The following is a 21,141-nucleotide window of genomic DNA, read 5'->3' on the forward strand; positions in this document are numbered from 1 at the left end:
GAATAACTTACACAACACAGTCTATCCATTTTATATCGAAACATTTTTGACTAAACCTTAAAAGCCTTTTAGCCAACTCCTGTTTTCTAATTGAATGTTGTAACTTGACAAGAATCTTACAGATATTTTTCTTTTATATTCTCGCCCCTGCTCCCCCCAACTTACAGTACTGTTCTGTGGAAAACAACCGTTGCACTCAATATAGGAGTACCAGTTCAGTATCGTTACTTTAAAGGATACTTTGTAGAACCAAAGGTATGTACTTTTTAATCTAATTTCCAGTTTTATAACAATTTCTTTCCAAAATTGCTAATATAATTTATGAAAAAAATGCTTTTAATTAGAACTAGAAACCATTTGTGAAATGTTTTCTTATGACCAAAAGTAATTTCCTTCGTGGTGCTAAAATGTTAAAACAAATGGCCTTTGGTGCATGGACAATTTGTCTGCAGTGGACCTGAGGTTAATTGTAAGTATGTAGGCTAAAATTGTTGTTGATCATGAACTTGTACTCATATTTGAAATTAAAACCCATTTTTTAAGTGCGATTTTTTTTTTTGAATGAAAAGGTGAATATATAATAGCCATCAATCTCAAAGAGTATGCTTGTTTTCTTAGTTGCAGTAACATTATGGGAGTATCTAGCTAGTTTTATATTTATTTTTTTTTCATAGCAACTGTCATATGCTGGCTGCACTTGGATTGCATTTCAAATACTTGAGTAGGTAGTATTTAGCAATTAAGTAAATTAGACTGATTTCTCTAAAATTCTTAAAACAATAGTAGCACTGATAATTAAGGCCACATCCCATTTAAAAGGCCATGAAAAGATGTTAATGCTCCCTGCCCACAATGATTTGTAATGAGATGAGATTTCAGTAATTTTCTCTTAGTTGTAGTGGAAAGAATTAGAGTTTAGCTGTTTTCTTCTTCAAAAAAGAATTTCATTCAGTTCATTGAATCGAAGGGATTTTCTTAAAATAATGGTGCTACATGTGATTAACCTACTATTTAGGCAAGAGAAGTGCTACATGGAAATAAACCAAGCACTGGCAAGAGGGACTGACAGTTAAAAAAAATACATTTTCTTCACTTTAGAAAGTTTAAAAAAATTACTTACGAAGTAAATTGAGCAGCCACTCTTGCTTCATTCTTTTAGCCACCAATATAAGAAAACTGATAAACCTACTTCAGCTGTCTTTTGCACCTATTACGTTCATTATTCCAACAATATATTGTAAATATTCATTATTTGGATTTGGATAATATTGGTTGTTAGAACCAACTAGAATTGGTTGTTAGAATATTGGCTTACCTTGACAGTAGTCTTACTTTTATTTTGCTTTAGAATGGCATCTATGTCTTCCTTTTGTTATGGGGGAATGTCAGGAAAGTTACTTAGTTTGAAGTAAAAATTATATATGTATATGTCATATCAATATTTACATTATTGTTGTGAATTCACATTACTGATAACCATTTTGCTGTTTTGAATTCACGGTACTGTAAGACCAACCAAATTTGTACTTGAGAAATCAGATTTTTGATTAAAAAAATTTCTGTACTCTTTTTCTCTTTTTTTTGGCTAAGAACTTTCTAAAGTAGGACTGTTGTCAATAGTTCATATTAAGCCAATCTATAGTCTTTTAAAATGTAAAAAATAGTCCAAAATGCCTTTTCAAAAGAATTGGCAATAAATTTTCATATAGTAAAAACAACCGCAACAAAAGCTTCCCTTCCCCCTTGTAATACTTGCAAAAGTTTACAGTATATGTTGGTGAGTGTGTTTCTTTAAGTAGGTACTCTGTATCGTGTATACATGTACCGTGTGATGCAGGGGCTGCCATGGTAAGTATGTTTTTCATGGAATAGAGTAAATAGCTACATAATATCCCATACATATGGATAAAGTGTTTTTTTCTTCACATACTACCTTAAGTGACACCCTGTTCCCTCTCCATACTTGGTGGCACTTTTTAAGCGGGATAGATTTTTAGTTGGAAATATTCTGAAACTTTGTTTCAGTTTTGCATTGTCTGTGGATGGATAGTGGTTGGTGTACGAGGATTTTTTTTTTTTTAAATAAAGTTAAGGGAAGCTTAAAAGGCCATCAGAGACAATTTTCTTTGCTATTTTTTTCAGGGCAGTCTCCCAAGAAATAAATGCATAGGGATTTAAATCACATTTCACACTCTTGGCTATTTAGTTTGGATGTTTTATGTTTTAGAAGTTAAGGGGCATGCAATGTGATTTCTCCTTTCATTTTTCACAATAGAGTGTATTTTCTTATACTTTGAGTAATTTTGAAAAGCTGATAGAAATGAGTGAGCCATAGCTTACAGTAATTGTAAAGCTGACGAGTAGGTCATCTCCAGGATGCAAAGAAGCAGGGTTTTTATATTACAAACAAAACAAAAACAACCCAAAAAACCTCTGACCTGAAACTTGTACTATATTGTTTGATAACATGTCATGTCCCTTCTGATCGTTTTTGAGGACATATATTCTTTTTTTGGCGGGACAATGGGAGTTAAGTGACTTGCCCAGGGTCACACAGCTAGTGTCAAGTGTCTGAGGCCGGATTTGAACTCAGGTACTCCTGACTCCAGGGCCGGTGCTTCATCCACTGTGCCACCTAGCTGCTCCAGGACATATATTCTTAATCCATTTCATAATCATTCTTTAATCATATTCTTAATAACTTTTATTTAGGAACTAAAATGTCTCAAAATAAAGAGCTTTTTTTGGTGATGATTCCCATGTTCACTATCTTAGGTGGGCTTTCATCACCTATTAAAATAGTTTTTCCAATAACTAATTTATATATATTTGATTTGGCCCATCCTAACATTCTTCAAATCATTTTGCAAATGTTTTTCAGAATAATTGTGAAAACTTGAGAAGAAATTATCCAAATTTCATGATACATATGTTTCAGTTTATATCAAATGAAAATAGTAAAAGACTCCAAAGAATAGTTCATCATTCAGTTTGATAGCTTAAAAAAATATGAAGTTTTAATACTATCTGTTGGAGAAATTTATTTTCTATCTTTGAAAATCTGCAGTTCAGAAATTAAACATCAAAGTCCTATCTCTGGCTTAACCAACTGGGTTTTTTTTTTTTTTTGTCTTGAAGTTAACTTGCATTATTATTTAAGAAAAAATTCAATAATTTTACTTTGCTTCTGGTAGATTAGAAAATCACTCTTCAAATATAGTTTGTATTGTTTGGGGCGAGTATTGGTGCTGCTTTTTTCTTTTTCTTTTTAAAGCTCTCACTTTCTTTACCAAAAGCAAATATTCCTCTTAGATTAGACAGGTCATTCTATTTAGCATATTGCAAACTATTTCAAAGTTCAGTGCTATTACTGTTATGACATTTCCAAGGTTTATTTTTGTTGCTTTTTTGAAGTGTGGGTTATAGACTTATTGTTCATAGCAAGAACTTATACAAATGTCATATAGGACTACTAAATTAAATATAGCATGTTTCAAACTTGGCCCATGTTCTCATGTTTGACTCTGATAGCATATCTTTTTGTAGATGATACAAAATAGATTTGGAGATGGAAAAGATTGTAAGGAATCTTCTCCACCTAACACTCTGGATTCATGTGTAAATGGGCGATTGTCTAATGTCTCATTTTATGTAGTAAGACTTCATTACAACATAACGTAAGTTTGAAGTTGAAGTATTTATGTCCCATGGGAAATGTTTATTCTTTATAAATGTTCCTTTACTAATAAGTATTTACCTTTATGATTTATAAATGTTTGAATTTTTACCTTTTACATTTGAGAACACCTAGATTTTTTTCAAAAAGGATTTCATTGCAGAGTTTTAGCAACTTAATTAAATTTCTGAAAATTAGGCCCATCTAAATATTTTCTCTTTTCTTTTTTTTTTTTGGTGGGGCAATGGGGGTTAAGTGACTTGCCCAAGGTCACACAGCTAGTAAGTGTCAAGTATCTGAGGTCAGATTTGAACTCAGGTCCTCCTGACTGCAGGGCTGGTGCTTTATCCACTGTGCCACCTAGCTGCTCCAGGCCCATCCATATTTGAAGAGTAAAAGGATCAAATTGATGTTTTATTTTTTGGAGTTATTAATTCTTTTTTGACTCCTAATTACAACTAACTTGCTCCTGGCAAAGTATTGTATTTCACTAGCTAAATTTTTAAGTTTACTTTAACAATAATGACTGTAATTCCAAAAATTGAGGCCTAAACTCTTGCTAGTGATTATATATATTTTTGTATAATTTGCTACTTTTGAGGGTCATAACTTTTTAAAAGTTATTTTTTGGGTGAAAAAATTAATAACAAAAGAGGAAAACACTAGCAAAATTGTTGAGACTCCTTATGAAGTTATAAAAATGTCTTCATATAATTATAAAATTTTATGAAATTTTCTTTATTATGGTAAGGGAAGTTTTTTCCTTTGAACTGTTCAATTTTTTGTTATCATTTTGCCCTTTTTGTAATCAGGTAAATAGGCGAAATAAGCATTCCTTTCAGTCTAACAGCACTATTTACTTCAAGCTGCAAGGCTGATTTCAGTGTCGGCTTTTTAAAACTATTGTGATGTTTTAGATTTAAAAAATCCTCACTTTATCCTCAGAATTTGGGCATTTCTTATCAGCTTGCCAATTTAAGTGATATCTTTTGACTAGTTGGAAATGCACATAGTTGATTCATTACATATTTCTAAATCACTGCCATTTTGACATTTTGTTGGTAATTTTAATATTAAAATATAAGAGAACACTTGCAAATTTGGGTATTTGTTTTATTTTGACGTATTTTATATTGTTAAACTCAACAGGAGTTTTGAAGTGGTTTGAAAAATGATTATCTGTTTAGCAACAAACATTAAGTTCTTGCTATCATGATGGCATTGTGTTAGGGGCTAAGACAGGTATACAAAGATAATAAAATGAGGTTCCTGCTCTTAATGAATTTAGCATATTGGCAGTAAGATTGAAATAAAATCTAGATTTCATGGAGTTTTAGAATAGTTGTAGGTTTTATAATTTGAAGGGACCATACAAGTTATCTAGTCAGCTTTCCTCATTTTACAAATGAAGAAACTGAGGCCCAGAGAGGATAAATGTCTCGATAACAGGTAGTAACCATCCTAGCAAGTATTTGAATGCAAATCCTCTAGCTGCTCAGAGAAGTGCTCTTTCTATTGTAACCATACTGCTTCAGTTTAATTAGATTTTGTATCATTTGATTGGGAATTAAAAAAATTTGATGTTATGTTCCTCCTGATTGGTGTTAGAAAATTCAGATAGTTGAGTAGCTTTGATTAAAAAACAACAACAATACAGCTGTTAAGGAATAGGCATTTTTAAAGACATACGTTGTTCCTGGCATGGTGCTAAGCCTTGGGGATCCAAAGACAAAAAAGGAGCAGTCCTTGCTCTTAAGCAGATAATGTTCTGTTGAGAGAGAAAAATATATGCACCCATTAGTATATACAAAATGTTATACCAGTGAGCTGTGGGACAATTGTAAGAGTATATAGAAATTTAAATTTTTAATCAACATTTGTTTATCTGTATGTGGTTGGCAACATCTATGATGTAGATTGAAGGATGGGCCTTTTTGGAAAAGAGGAGGAGTTCATTCTTTGTTTTTTTTTTAAAGCCCCTTAAAATGTATAAATTACAGCAAAAATTATGAAGTACCCTTAAAGTTACATATATTTTAATAAGGGGATGACTCATTTTTGTTAAGAGTATATTTTCCATAGATGATTTTTTGGTTATTTAAAATTTTCATACCTAATAACCTTTTATATAGTAACAAAGTTTTTGTGGTTTTTAAAACTAGTTTGTCTTATAGCAGATTTATTAAATAAGTTACTAAAATTCACCAATTTGAATCTTTCCTTTTAACCAAACTAGGCCTAGTCATATTAGACTAAAGAAATCCCAATTCATTCCTATTTGTCCATCACAAATTCTGTTTTTTACTACCAAATAATGGAGGAGTTAATTCTTTACATTTAGATTTGGTATATCCTGTTGTATCTTTTTTAATATATGTAAACTTTCTGTAGATGAAGTAAATTTGATGACTTCCTCTGAAATGCTTTTATAGTTAATGGAATAGAGTAGAAATTACAGATATTATAGAAAGTAGCATTCCAAAGTCTGTAGCTGGAATGCAAAGTATATCTAATGTTCATTTGACACAGATACAGCATGTATTTTTAATCAACATAAGTTTTCTGGGGAAAACATTCATGTTTACTATGTTTAATATAGTGCAAGGATCAGATTTAAGTCCCATATTTAAGATCCAGAAGTTGAGATGATTTAAATGTATAACTTAATTAATTTTACTCTTTTTGCTGCTTCCACCTTCAATTCCTTTTAGCAGCCCTCTCTGTTATCTGGTAAATTTTTATTTATTGGCTTATAGCATTTAGGGTAAGGTTTCATATTTAGTTTAAAACTTTTTCCTGCAAACATCTAGTAGAGTCATGGGTAGGAAACAAGATATGAGAAATTATTCCAGACATTTAACTTTTAAATTGCAGAATATCGGTGGTCCATGGCAAGTCATAGTTCACAAGTGGGAGACTCATCTACAACCACGATCAATAACCCCTTTAGGTATGGGCATTAACTGCATCTGTTTGAGGCATATGCATAAAGTTACTAATATGCTACACAGTGGCTTAGTGAAATTTGACAAATTTTATTAGTAAGGTGAGAATTTAATGCATTACCAGTTCCACAAATTTCACTTAGCACATCATGGAGCTTACTCTCAAAAATAAACAATTCTTAATTTGCCTCAGCCTTTTAGTTAACACTGTGGGAAAATGCTGTCTTAGTTATATTTTCATATTTTTAGTGGATTTAATTAATCATAAAATGTGTCTTAAATATTCTCAATTGGAGCCATAAAAGTGTTTTTTTTTTTTCCTGAAGTAATGTTCTTGTTTTTGAGACTGAGCATCCATGGCTTTATTATGTTACTTTAATTAGTTCAGGCTTAAAAAATGAAATATAAAGAGAAAAAACATGATTTAAGCCATAAGACTTATCTTGTTAACTTTATTTTATAATTATATATTCCAAAGGATAATAAAAAGTGATGAGTATTTTTTGACTGATAAATATTAACATTCATCATGTTTGAATAAATTGAAACCACACTTCTTGGATACATACTGCCCCAATTTAGAATACTAAAAAAAGAAGCACCCTTGCTGAATGTGTTAGACTTGAAGATAGTTATCATTTAGTGTCTTTAAATTCTCTTGAAACTTAAGACATTTATTCTCATATAAAAATTTTTACTTTTTTGGGGGGGGGGTTATACTGACAGTAAATGACACATTGAAGTGCATTTCACATATTTTAAATGATCTACCTCTCTTTTATTCTTAGTTGCCTGATTGCTAGGGAAATTAGATCTTTTTAGTTTGTGGACATTAGATTTTAAAGGTAATAAATGGCTTGCTACTTTAGCTTTGGAAGCAATGAATATTTCGCCTTGGCAGTAGAAATAACATTTCCATTATTTTTGAACTCTCAACCTTCCATCCTCTTTATTGGATTTTCTTATTTTCTGAACATTAATACCTTGGGAAATACTTGAAAGAACGAATATCTGTATAGGGATATCTCCATATCCCTAAAACTACAGTAATCCTATATAGAGGTTGGAAAACATTAAAACATGTTAATTACATTTAAGTAAGAGTTGGAGTACTGACATATATTATGTGTTTCAAAAAAGTAATATGGTAAATGGAAATTCATTTTTAGTCATGTTTACGAAAAATTTAACTTTTAAATTCTGGCAAACTGTACAGTTAAATTTGAAAGCCATGTGAAATAATATAGAGAAACTTTCTGGAAAAAGCACATTTGATTTTTTAAATATTTTCCAAACATAGCATACACATTTTTACAGAAGGAAAAAAATTTGCATAAAAGAAATAGTTGATGGTGTCATCCAAGTGTAATAGGAAATTAATTATTTTACTGAGAAGTTGTAAGTTTACAATCTTTTTTACCTAATCTATTTCTGGCAGGAAAGGGGCTTATTCTAGTTCAAAATTTGGGTTTCTTATTAAATGCTATTTTTTCACAGTTCTGTTAAGTGTATGGGTAAGTTTATACTGTAAAAATTTTTTTTTTAAACTCTGGTTGGTTATAGAGCGTAGTTAGAATTTCAGTGTAAAATGGAGTTTTGGATAGGATCGTTGTTATAAGTAAGAATAAGCATTTTAATTGTGCCAAATCTTTCATTTAGAGAAACCTTTATTTTCTTTATTTCCTCCTTTACAAAAAAAAAAAAGAATGTTTTGGTTGTACACTTGGTGTTTAAAAACCAATCAGAGAGGCATGAATGTAGTATGAAGAGCACTCTTTATATTCAGTCTAATTTTCATTATCCCTAAAAGGAGGAAGTGTTGGATTCAATGATCCAGGTTCCTTTTAGCTCTAAATCTCTGTTTCTTTAATATTGTGAAGGTAGAACACTGTTTATTATTGTAGGAAACACTGCCTGTGCTTCCTTTTTCTGTTTTGGTAATTTCTTATGCTACACTGGGAATATGGGATAGCTAGTAATTTGAAGAGAAAAAGAATCTTTTACTGTGAGGGCATCAATAAATATGCTTATTCATTAAATAAAGTCTTTAGAAATAAGATAGGTAGTTATCATAGTTGTTCATTTTGTATAAATTGTGACTTTTAATTATCTTTTTCTACTTATTTTCCCTTTACTTTTAGAAAATGAAACCACTGTTGATGATGGACAGTTTGGAATCCACAGTAAGTGAGAATTATTTAGATTTAGTATCTTTTTTTTTTTTTTTAGTGAGGCAATTGGGGTTAAGTGACTTGACTTGCCCAGGGTCACACACACAGCTAGTAAGTGTTAAGTGTCTGAGGCTGGATTTGAACTCAGGTACTCCTGACTCCAGGGCCAATACCCTATCCACTGCACCACCTAGCTGCCCCCGATTTAGTATCTTCTTAAGTGCTATGAAAAAACTTAAATTTCATTATGAAAAAGATTTACATGATACATTTGCTAAAAATATTACAATTTTGGGAATATTGAATAAATCTAAGCAAAAGCGATTCCATTGTGGCATAGGAATTTCCATTATTTTGCATTAATAATTTTGCTTTATAAAAAAGCTACCTGGGGCAGCTAGGTGGCGCAGTGGATAGAGCACTGGCCTTGGAGTCTGGAGTACCTGAGTTCAAATCCAGCCTCAGACACTTAACACTTACTAGCTGTGTGACCCTGGGCAAGTCACTTAACCCCAATTGCCTCACTAAAACAAAAAAAAAAGCTACCTAAACTTGGTACTTGTGTAACTTGTTGGTTTCAAGTTAACCAATAAGTAATTTATAAACAATTACATTTTGTTTTAAGCACATAGTATTTCATGATAATCCCATGATAAATACTTATTACTAATGCTTGGACATTAAGATGATTATATTTTGCAAATGTTAAGGTGTATTTTTATGTGCATGTATGTGTACATACTCAACATATTATGGTAAAACATATTGGATTTCCCCCTTTAATTGACAGATAAGTAAAAGATGCTTTTTATTTTAGACATTATTGCATATTTTGCTAAGCTATCATACTATTGTCTACCTTAGTTTATACTGAAATACTTGACTTTTTTAAATTAAAGATTTTGTAATGCCTTAGGTTTATTATACTGAATATCAGTTAATAGTACCAAACTGCGAATGGAGGGGCTGTAGGATATATTGCATTGGATGAATACAGACTAAAAATAGTATTTCTTTTCTTCAATTCTCATTTGAGTTTGCTTTTGGTTTTTGTATCCAGGACTATAATCTGATGGATGATTTAAGTTAATTGAAGTCTGACTTCAGATAGACTTATGTGTGTATGTGTATTTATGTGCATACACATGAGGAGTAGATAGCATTTGATTGGTGAACAATTCAAAGAAATAAAAATATAGTTTCCCCCGTGTTGAAAATAAATTATTTTGCATCAGAATTTCGGTCTGAAATATTTGAACGGTTTAAACTTTTTGTGTTCTATCTTAGGCTCCTTTGAATTACGTACAAGTTAATCATTACACATAAAATATAATTTGTCAGGTTTTTGGTGGAGAGATTTAATCAGTTATATGATTTTTCTGATTTCTCCAAATGTAGATATATGACATTGCTACATTTTTGTTGTAATGTTATATTCTCGTTTGAATTGGATGACTGCCAATTTGTTTTCTAGAGTCAAACAAAACTTTGAATTACCTCTTGTGAGTAATTGCTTTATCTCCTTTGGATCTACTTCTGGAACAAAGTTAAGCAGGATTAATTTTAATTTTAAAGTAACAGACAACATTTAATTGATTTGATTTTAAATTTTTGTTTGAGAATGGCTTAGACAGTCTCTTAAGAATCTTTAAAAAGAAAACTGTTGAAGTTCAGACATTGGTAAAAGCTTAGTTCTAAAGTACTTGATATTTATTTCAAAAGAACTTGCTGAACTATTTTTTTAAAAAAAAACTTTTCTTATTAGAGATTAAAGTTATTTAAGGGTAAACAACTCTCAAACAATGCTTTCTTATTGTAACCTTGCAATTTGATCATGTTAACTGTAAGAAGTAATGTGAAATTATGTAATTCAGTAATAATTTGTATTTTATTGTTTATAACTCCTTTTATTTGAAATGAGTAGTATGAAAAGTGTGAGAGGAGGTATTTCATTTTAGAAATTGCCAGACCTGCTACCATCTTGGAACACAAAGTCTTTTTTAAGTCTATTAAAGTTGTTAGAAATCATTTTGTTGGGCAGCTAGGTGGAGCAGTGGATAGAGCACCGGCCCTGGAGTCAGGAGGACCTCAGTTCAAATTCGGCATCAGACACTTAACACTTACTAGCTGTGTGACCCTGAGCAAGTCACTTAACCCCAATTGCCTCACCAAAAAAAAAAGAGAAAAAAAAAATCATTTCATCGTACAGAATACTGAATTGGAAGTCAGGATACCCAAATAGTTTTGAAATGCCATTAAATTACCATATACTATTCCTTGAGAAGTCATTTTCACTTGTCAGAGCCTCATTCAGTTCACTGATTAGATTATATTAGAGAATCTCTAGTTAAAAAGATCTAGGGATTTAGTTAAATGAATATATTAATGCACCTATACCATTTCTCTGTCTTTGCTGCATACAGTGTTAAAGTTGAATTAATGACAGGTTCTAGACTACTCTTTCAGAAACAGATGACATCCAGTTCCTTTTTGTTTTTGTTTTTGTTTTTGCAGGGCAATGATGGTTAAATGACTTGCCCAGAGTCACACAGCTAGTAAGTGTCAAGTGTCTGAGGCTGGATTTGAACTCAAATCCTCCTGAATCCAAGGCCAGTGCTTTATCCACTGTGCCACCTAGCTGCCCCGCTTTTGTTTTAAATTAAAAAAAAATTTACCCATTTAAAATGGCTAAAATCATTCAATATAAAATGAAACAAATTAATCCCCCTTGCCTTTTGCATCTTATACTTTGATAGCACCCTTAATATAAAATAGTAATAGCTATAAATATGTAATTATTCTTGCTTTTTATTTAGATGAAGTCATTATATAGATTTATGCCTAACTTAATCTCAATTTTTTTTAGTTTTCTGTGTATAGTTATTATAAATATTGTCCTTGGTTATCTTTTTTGGTGTAAAATGCCATACTTAAAGCACAGTCTTATATTTTAAATTGATACTTATGTTACTACAACTGTGGGTACTCGTTGCATTTCTCAGGTGGTAGTGGTGGTGGTTGTTTTATAATGTAACAATTACTCTTTTCCATCATATTACTTTGATAGATGGCGTTGAAAATCTGGATAGCGGATGGCTGACGTGTCAGACTGAAATCAGATTACGTCTACATTTTTCTACAAGACCGCCTGTCAAGATATCCAAGAAAAAATTTAAAAAATCTAGGTTTAGGTATGGCTATATGTTTGTCATAAATTATAAAAATTTGTGGTTACTTTAGGGTTTGTTGACATTTTTATCCCTAATTCTTAAGTGTTCAGACCAGAATGGTTTTTTAAAATTAGTAATTGGTAAATCAAAAGAATAACACTTACTTGTAGTTAATATCATGTATTTATTTCTGTTATCAAGTAACTTTCTAATCAATCCCTTTTAAATCAGAGAAGATACCTGTCTGGTCTTCCTTTTACTCACATATTGTTGCCATCATATACTTAAATGATTCTCTGAACTAGAAATTGTGGGAAATGTATATATTCTATGTGTCTATATGTGCATATACATGTTGAGTCTCTAATCTTTTAACGTCATTTAAGGGACCAACTTAAAAAAAGGATGTACTATAATTTATACAATAAAAATCAGTAGGAAAAATTAGTATTAAGATAATCCTTCCTTATGTTTTCTGAGTTCTTTAATAGGAAGCTTTCTCTCACTGTAAAATCATAACAGAAGGTTGCTATTAATATCCGTATTAAGGTATTTGTTAGCATTTTGTAATCCTGATTAATAACTTTAAGAAATAGGCTTGTGACAGTGCAGTCTGGAAGCAGGACCCCACTTTAAGAAGGAGTTAAAAGTTAAGTAAAAGATGGGTAAGATGAGCAGGCCAAGAAAGATGCGAACAACAGAAAGTTTCTTTAGTGACAAGGAAGATCAAAATACACCCTCAGAAGAAGATAACAAAGTCAAAGCTTCCTACATCCCAAGCTTCCAAGAAAAATAAGAATTGGTCTCAGGCCATGGAAGTGCTCAAAAACGACTTTGAAGATAAATTAAGAGAGGTATAGGAAAAAATGGAGAGAGAAATGAGAGTGATGTAGGAAAGTCATGAGAAAAAAGTCAACAGCTTGAAAAGCCAATTGAAAAAGGAGTTACAAAAGCTCTCTGACAAAAATAATTGCCTAAGAATTAGGATTGAACAAATGGAAGCTAGTGACTTTATGAGACACCAAGACACAGTAAATTTAATTAAGACAGATTTGAGTTAATTTAATTTAGACAGAGGGCACTGGTGGGAATTGATTATGAAGTGATGATAATCTGTAAAGCATTTATTTTCTGTTTATCTTTTTTGTGGGGTGGTCAAGGTTGAGTGGCATGCATGGAATTGGTGAGCATCTTGTATCTGAGGCTGGATTTGGGCTCAGGTTCTCCTGGGTCCAGGGTGGGTACTTTGTCCACTGTGTCACCTGGCTGCTCCATGATGGTATTTTTAGGGTAAAATTGAGGGGGGGAGAGGATTGCACTGGGAGAGGGTAAAGGGGAGAGGTAGAATGGGGTAAAATCTCACCTGAAAGAAGCAGGAAAGGGCTTATGGAGTGAGGGGAGAAATGGGGAGGAGTGGGGCAGTGAATGAGCCTTATACTCATCACAATTAGCTCAAAGACCTTACTCTCATCAGAGTTGTCTCAAGGAGGGAATAACACACATTCAGTTGGGTAGAGTAATCGATTTAACCTTTTAGGAAAGTAAGAGGGGAAGGGGATAAGGAGGGAGAGTTGAAAGAAGGGAGGGCAGATCGGAGGAGGGGGCAGTCTTTTGAAGAGGGATAGGGAAAAAGAGGATAGAAAATAGAGTAAATATCATGGAAAGGGGATAGAATAGTGATGAGGATTGATTGATGATGATGAATATTGAATGAAGAAGATGAGAATTGATTGACAATGATGAGTATTCACTAGCTGTGTGACCCTGGACAAGTCACTTAACCCTCATTGCCCTGCCAAAAAAAAAAAAGAAAAAAAAAGACCGTGATGAGGATTGACTGAGGATGATGATTGATGGATGATGATTGATTGATGATCAATGATGATAATGAAAAAATGTATGATACTTTGCTGGGCTATTGTGAAGGAAAATTCTTTGTCAAGTTTAAGGTACTATATAAATGTTATCTATTGCTATTGCAATAATTAGTCTCATAGATTTATTGTAAGGAAATCTCTCTTTAAAGTACTATATAAATGTAGTTTACTATAAAAAAAAATGAGCAGGATACTTTCAGAAAGACTTGGAGGGACTTGCATGAGCTGATGCAAAGTGAAATGTACTGAATACAAAATAACAGTAATATTGTGAAATGATCTGCTGTGGATGACTCGGTTATTTTCAGCAATGTGATAATCCAAGACAGCTCTGAAGGTCTTATGAAAAATGCTCTCAGGGGCAGCTAGGTGGCTCAGTGGGTAAAGCACCGGCCCTGGATTCAGGAGTACCTGAGTTCAAATCCAGCCTCAGACACTTGACACTTACTAGCTGTGTGACCCTGGACAAGTCACTTAACCCCCATTGCCCCACAAAACAACAACAACAACAACAAAAATGCTCTCCATCTACAGAGAGAGAACTGTTGGTACTTGAATACAGATTGTAACATAATTTTTTTTTGTTAGTTCCTTTATTGGAAACAAAACAAAACAAAAAAAATGATGAACAGAATGCTATCAGAAAAACCTGGAAAGACCTACATGAACTGATGCAGAGTAAAACGTACTGCATACAAAATAACAGCAATATTATAAGATAATCTGCTGTGAATGACTTGGTTGTTTTCAGCAATGCAATGATCCTAGACAATTCTGCAGGACTTAAGAAAATTGGAGTCCATCTACCGAAAAAGAACTGATGGTATCTGAAAATAGATTGAAGCATAATTATTTGATAGTTTCTTAACCTGAAGTTTTGTTTTTGTTTTTCTTTCACAACCTGGCTAATGTGGAAATATTTTGCATGACTACTCATGTATAACTTTTATTGAATTGCTTGAGTTCTTGGGGCGGGGGGGTTGGGGAGAGAGAGAAGAAGAGAAGTTGGAACACAAAGTTTTGAAAAATTTATATCAAGGGGGCAGCTAGGTGGCACAGTGGATAAAGCACCAGCCCTGGATTCAGGAGTACCTGAGTTCAAATCCGGCCTCAGACACTTGACACTTACTAGGTGTGTAACCCCGGGCAAGTCACTTAACCCCCACTGCCCGCCCCCCCCAAAAATTGAAATCAAAATTTGTTCTTACATGTAATTTGGGGAAAAAATTTCTAAATAAGAAAAAAAGAAAAAGAAATAGAACTGATGATGTCTGCATATGTAACCAGACAAGAAGCAAATATGTGCTTTATTAAAGTTATGTTGTGGAGCAGCTAGGTGGCACAGTGGATAGAGCACCGGCCCTGGAGTCAGGAGGACCTGAGTTCAAATCCGGCCTCAGACACTTAAGACTTACTAGCTGTGTGACCCTGGGCAAGTCACTTAACCCCAATTGCCTCACCCAAAAAAAAAAAAAGTTATGTTGTGTGTTGTGAATGCTCAAACTCTTGTGATAAGTATTCTTTCCTCTGAAATAATGACCTTAATACATTTTGAATTCTGTGCAACTTAGAGGTTTACTGAAGATCATATGACAATAGAGTGCTGAAAGAAATAACTTTAAGGAACCTTGATTATTATGATGCTATTCTCTCTTGATAATCAGTGACTCTCAAAGCAGTGACCTACGTTGACATAAATTCTGGATGGCTGACATGGTAGACTGAAATAATATTATGTTTACATTATTCTGCAGTATTGATACCCTTAATACATTTTTTGGGGGGCTTTTTGCTGGCTTGGAGGAAACTTCTAAGTTCTTCAAGGCTTTGTCAGTGGTGGCATGATCTACCAACCTGTAAAAGCTTAAGAGTTCATGACTGGTCGCAGACACTTTTATCACCTAAGGCCCAGGCTAGCTAAATTTGGAGAGGCCAAAAGATTAGTTATCAGATGATTTTTTTTTTTTGGTTATAGTAATTTATGAATATTGTCTATTAAAGAAAAGACAATTTGTGATCTACTTTAATGGAAGCTGTACATCAGTAAAGTCATGGGTCTTTAATTTTAAAGGACTTAGGAGCATAAAGAGTTAGGAAATTTTATTTTTACATATCCATTTTCCTTATTTGTCTGATTGTGGGATTATACTTCAAAAATGAGATCTCTTTGGAAAGAAAAAGATTAGTATACACTAAAAAATATAACATGCATAGTTAATATAAAAAATGTTTCCTTGCATTTCAGTTCAGGTCAAAAAATCAATTAAAAAAAAAAGTCATTCACTAAGTATTTCCAATGTTCTAGTTAGTTACTATGCCCACTACTTGGGACATCCAAATACAATGTATCAAACTTTCTCCACTTCCAGGGTGTATTACATTTTTGATAATAATTGTATTCTAGCACTTTACTGTTTTCTTTGAGTATTGTTGTCCTCTGTCTCTTAGGTTTGTACAAGCCAGATTTGGGGATAAAATAGGGTTTCCAGACAGTATGATACATAGAAACAACTTAGGAATTTTAAATGAAATTCTAGATCCAAAAGTCCTTATTATGGGAGAAAATTTCCCTTTACGGCAGAGTATCACAGTATTTGGTCACAAATAAACAAATAGTCTATATTAGGATGCTTTTCTAGATATATTAGTAAAATACTTTAACAAAACCCAATCCTTTTTAGTCTTTTTCCCCCCACCAAGGGTTGTGGCTTTTTTTCTAAGGTAACTTTAAGAAAGAACTTTTTATCTGCTACTTTGTAGCTGTTGCATATTTGAATTATTGTTGATTTTAAATGGGTTCTCTTTTCACAGAAGAATTTCCACAAATTTCCCTTCGTGGTCCCCAAACTGTGAAATTTAAATTTCTAAATGTAGGTTCTAACCTGTCCCCCCCAGTTTTGGGGGGAAACTGACTAAAATCACTGATAAATGACTTTAGGTTTTTAAGGGTTTATAGAAAGATAGTAAAAGGAAGAGAAAGATTGAGAACAGAATTCCTATAACATGGCAATCCTAGCTTTCCTAATCTCCTCCTTCTGAAGTCTTGTCTCCACCACGGAGATGTCTCCAAGCCAAAGAAGCCGAGCTCCCTGTGCAGCCTCTGCTTCCTCCTTCCTATTCCCCTCCCAGAAGTGGGAGGTTCTTCAAGCTGATTGGTTGACTGGGCTGGAAGGTGGTCAAAGTTCAAAGTTGTTAGCTTCTGAGAACCATGCTTTCTTAAGTACCCCTAAGTACCAGCCATATGTGCTTACAGTCTAGTTAACTATAAGTCAGCCAGTAATCCAGTCAGTTGCTTTATCCAATTCAGTCAGTTTAAATCTGCAGGTGGGTCCCTGAGTATCTGCTAAATCCATTATCTTAACACAGTAGGAAAATAAGCTAGTATGCTGTAAAAATACAGTTTGTGCCTCTGCTTCATTTGAGGTATCCCTCATGTAAGAAATGTAATATCTCTTGCTTATCTTAAAGGTATAATTAACATATCATGTGACCATTTTGAGTTCAGATATTCTAGCGCTTTAATTTTGAACTCTTTGTATATAGAATTTTGTATAGGTTTTTCTCCTATGCTAAATTAAAATTTTTTCCCCCCACTTTCTTTTTCAATGGTTTATAGGGTAAAGGTGACATTAGAAGGCCCAGAAGATGATGAAGATTGCTTATCTCCCACCATCCATCACAAAATGGCAAAAAATTTAGAGATATCCTTAGTAAGTGATAATGAATTCAAATGTCGGCATTCTCAACCAGAATGTGGTTATGGATTGCAACCTGATCGATGGACAGAATATCACATACAAACGATGGAACCAGATAATTTGGAATTAATCTTTGACTTTTTTGAAGTGAGTACTTTTAAGTATACCTATACCTGTCCATCAGTGAGAATTTAATATTATTTATAGGTATATGTGTTTTTTTCCTTCCTTTCTTTCTTTTTTTTTTGTGAGGCAATTGGGGTTAAGTGACTTGCCTAGGGTCACACAGCTAGTTAAGTGTTAAGTGTCTGAGGCCGGATTTGAACTTGGGTCCTCCTGACTCCAGGGCCGGTGCTCTATCCACTTCACCACCTAGCTGCCCTGGTATATGTGTTTTCAGAGTGTTTTTTTTTTTAAATAAATTCCTAACTTTATACAAAGGTAAAGATCAAAATCATGTAACTTAATCCTGAGAGGCAAGGCATTATATGTTATATTTAATTATATTTCCTACATGTACATATTAATTATTTCTCTCATAGAATGTAAGCTCCTTGAGAGTAGTTATTGTTTCGTTCTTTGTGTTTATATCCCTCAAGTCTACCACAGCACATAGTAGAGTCTTAGTAAGTACCTGTTGATGATTGATTTTTGAGTTGAAGTGAATTAAAATGGTCCCAGCCCCTTACTGGATGGATATCTACTTAACAAGAAATTTTTATATCAGCAGAATCCAAGTGTGCTTTGTATACATTTCATTTTAGTGTATATGTGGATTACAAAATTTCAAATAAAAAATGCATTAAACACAAAGGATATAGACTACTGACTATAATGGAAGCCAATTTTGGTAATGAAGGCTTAGTTCACAAAGCAAATATTTGTTAAATCAAGCAATAAAAAATTAGTGCAGTCAAATAGATTAGTTTAAAGAGATAGAACACACGATTTAGGGGTTCTGTGACTCAGAAATAAAATGAAATTTACTTCAGTTGATAAGAGAATGATCTTACCCTAGTAGTCCACTCTTAGTAGTCTCTGAGGTTCAGGAAACCAAGGTACATGTTTTGGTTGCTGGCTTTTTCCTGTATGCCTGCAGTTTTGGGGCCTCTCAATTATTATTTAATATATTCCTTGCCTATTAGCTATCTTTGTCTTTCTCTGTCTTCTAGTAAGGACTTATATCTGATAGCATGCACAATTATATTGTATCACATATCTGTCCTTCAGAAGACTATACAAGACTATACCTGGGAAGAGGGTACTACAATCATAAAATTTTTCTGTAAATTAGTTATTTATGAATTTTAGTAGGAGTTCATGGTTATCAACTGAATATAACTTAGCAGAATTAGATGTTTTCAGGAACAGGTTAATAAAACCTGAGATAAATGTAAATCTTATAAATGTAAAACTAGCCTCATTAGTTTTGATTTAAGCTTTTTAAAAAATAAATTCATTTAAATAATCAATTTACATTATGACTGTTTTCTTCCTCCTAATAGTATTCAAGGGCTTGGGAACTGATATTTAACATACTAAATACTTGTTTTAATACTTAATTTTTCAGGAAGATCTAGGTGAAACAGTTGTTCAGGGAGATGCTCTTCCAGGACATGTTGGTACTGCATGTCTGTTGTCTTCTACTATTGCTGAAAGTGGAAGAAGTGCAGGAATTCTCACACTTCCCATCATGAGCAGGAATTCAAGAAGAACAATTGGCAGAGTTAGAGGTATAACTGATGGCAAATCAAAAGTTATGTAAAGTTTTGCAATTTAAACAAGTTACTATCCAAAATTGTTATTTTAATTGGTTTTAAATTATAGCATTAGAATGGAAGGAACAAGAATTATTTGAAGTGTCAGTTTGTGCGGCATATCTCCTTAGTTTTTTATACTTAATTATACATTTAATGGAAGCAGTGTGATTTAGTAGATAATGTACTGAGCATGGAGTTGGGAAGAAATGGGACCTGGGTTCACATCTTCATTCTGGCTAGTGACCTTGGGCAAGTCACTTCTGTGTTGTAATTTTTATCTGTTAAATGAAGCTAATAATAGCATCTGCTTCACCCAATATTCTGGAAGACCTCCTCATGATTAGTAGTTGTGTTCTATATAAACGTTATCAATAATTAATCATTCATATTAAGTAATTAAACAGAGAGACCCTCACGAAAGATTTTTGTCACTAATTCAGAGATCCAAAACATATTCTAAGTTACAGAGAGGCTCCTTGGGTGGTGAGAGTCTACAGATGTTTTTGTTAGCTGGTCATATGAATCCTGAGAACATTGCAGAACCTTCTGGAAAAGACCCATAACCACTCAAGAGTTTGGACTTATCATCCACATAGGAAAGACCAAGTGGCTAAAGAATTCTTAATGCACGGATGACATGCTCTTAGATAACCTGTAAGGCTTGTCCATCAGTATGTATGTATGGGATATACTGTACAAATGGACAAGTTAGGTCAAGAATTAAGACAGAAAGGTCCTTTGCTTTTAGGAAATTGCAAAGTTCCTTTAATGAGCTCAGACTGTGCTCAGAAACAAGGGCCCATCTTTTTAATACAAGTTTTACACTTGAGGTATCATATATGTATGAGACATAGAACACAATAGTACCTTAAGAACCGAAGGCAAGGGAAAGTACATAGTATTTGTGATAGGGTGCGATATGTAAACAATAAATAACTTAAAACAAAAGTAAAAGATATCAGAGAAAATACATGGTAGGAAAGGAAAACGAATTGGTCACGTGAGAAGGTGAGTGATTATAGAAAAGCAGCCCAAGTTATCCACTATTAGACTCACAATGTAAGGAGAAAGTGAAGAAATCTTCCAGCATTGTGGACAGATTCCCTGTGGTCAACTTGTAAGAACACATAGACAAAGGAGCCACATTGGAGGAGCAGGCATGGGTGGCTTGCATTCTTTATTATTGGATGGAACATCAAAATCAATTAAATCATAGTTTCATCTGAATTGAATCATATAAGATATTTTTCTCACTTATAAATTTATCAGTTTTGTGGTATGGTTTTTTTTTCTTTCAGTGAGGCAATTGGGGTTAAGTGACTTGCCCAGGGTCACACAGCTAGTAAGTGTTAAGTGTCTGAGGCCGGATTTGAACTCAGGTCCTCCTGACTCCAGGGCCGGTGCTCTATCCACTGCGCCATCTAGCTGCCCCTGTGGTATGTTTTGAAAGGAAAAAATTTGCTTTTTCTTTTTTCCCCATACAAGTTGATTACATGGTTATTAAGCCATTACCAGGATACAGCTGTGATATGAAGTGTTCATTTTCAAAGTACTGGAATCCAAGAACACCTTTGGATGTTGGACATCGAGGTGCAGGAAACTCTACAACAACTACCAAGTAAGTTTTGTGTAAATTTATAGTTATGAAGCAAAAATTGAATTTCTCTACACATATACCAAATTTTCATGTTTAATATTTGCCTTTGCATAATGGTCACAGGTTTATTTTGGAATTGGCAAGTAGATTTAAAAAAAAAAAAGATTGTTCCTCAAAATGTAAAGTAGTTCTTTCATTACTATTAGTGTCACTCTAATTCATGTAAATATCCTTTCTTTTGTATGAT

General features: G+C 33.1%; 1 protein-coding gene across 2 annotated transcripts in view; it reads left to right on the plus strand.

Annotated features, from left to right (window-relative positions):
* GPCPD1 (glycerophosphocholine phosphodiesterase 1) overlaps positions 1 to 21,141 on the plus strand; it is an 85,277-nt gene that overhangs the window by 18,737 nt on the left and 45,399 nt on the right. For both annotated transcript variants that reach the window (XM_043981327.1, XM_043981328.1), the window contains exons 4-10: positions 168 to 255; positions 6,551 to 6,626; positions 8,763 to 8,804; positions 11,860 to 11,983; positions 17,456 to 17,684; positions 19,108 to 19,270; positions 20,783 to 20,915. In XM_043981327.1, the coding sequence (XP_043837262.1) occupies positions 168 to 255; positions 6,551 to 6,626; positions 8,763 to 8,804; positions 11,860 to 11,983; positions 17,456 to 17,684; positions 19,108 to 19,270; positions 20,783 to 20,915 (855 nt within the window). The remainder of the gene's footprint in view (positions 1 to 167; positions 256 to 6,550; positions 6,627 to 8,762; positions 8,805 to 11,859; positions 11,984 to 17,455; positions 17,685 to 19,107; positions 19,271 to 20,782; positions 20,916 to 21,141) is intronic.

This window comes from Dromiciops gliroides, chromosome 2 (genome assembly GCF_019393635.1).
Source record: "Dromiciops gliroides isolate mDroGli1 chromosome 2, mDroGli1.pri, whole genome shotgun sequence".
Lineage (NCBI taxonomy): Eukaryota > Metazoa > Chordata > Mammalia > Microbiotheria > Microbiotheriidae > Dromiciops > Dromiciops gliroides.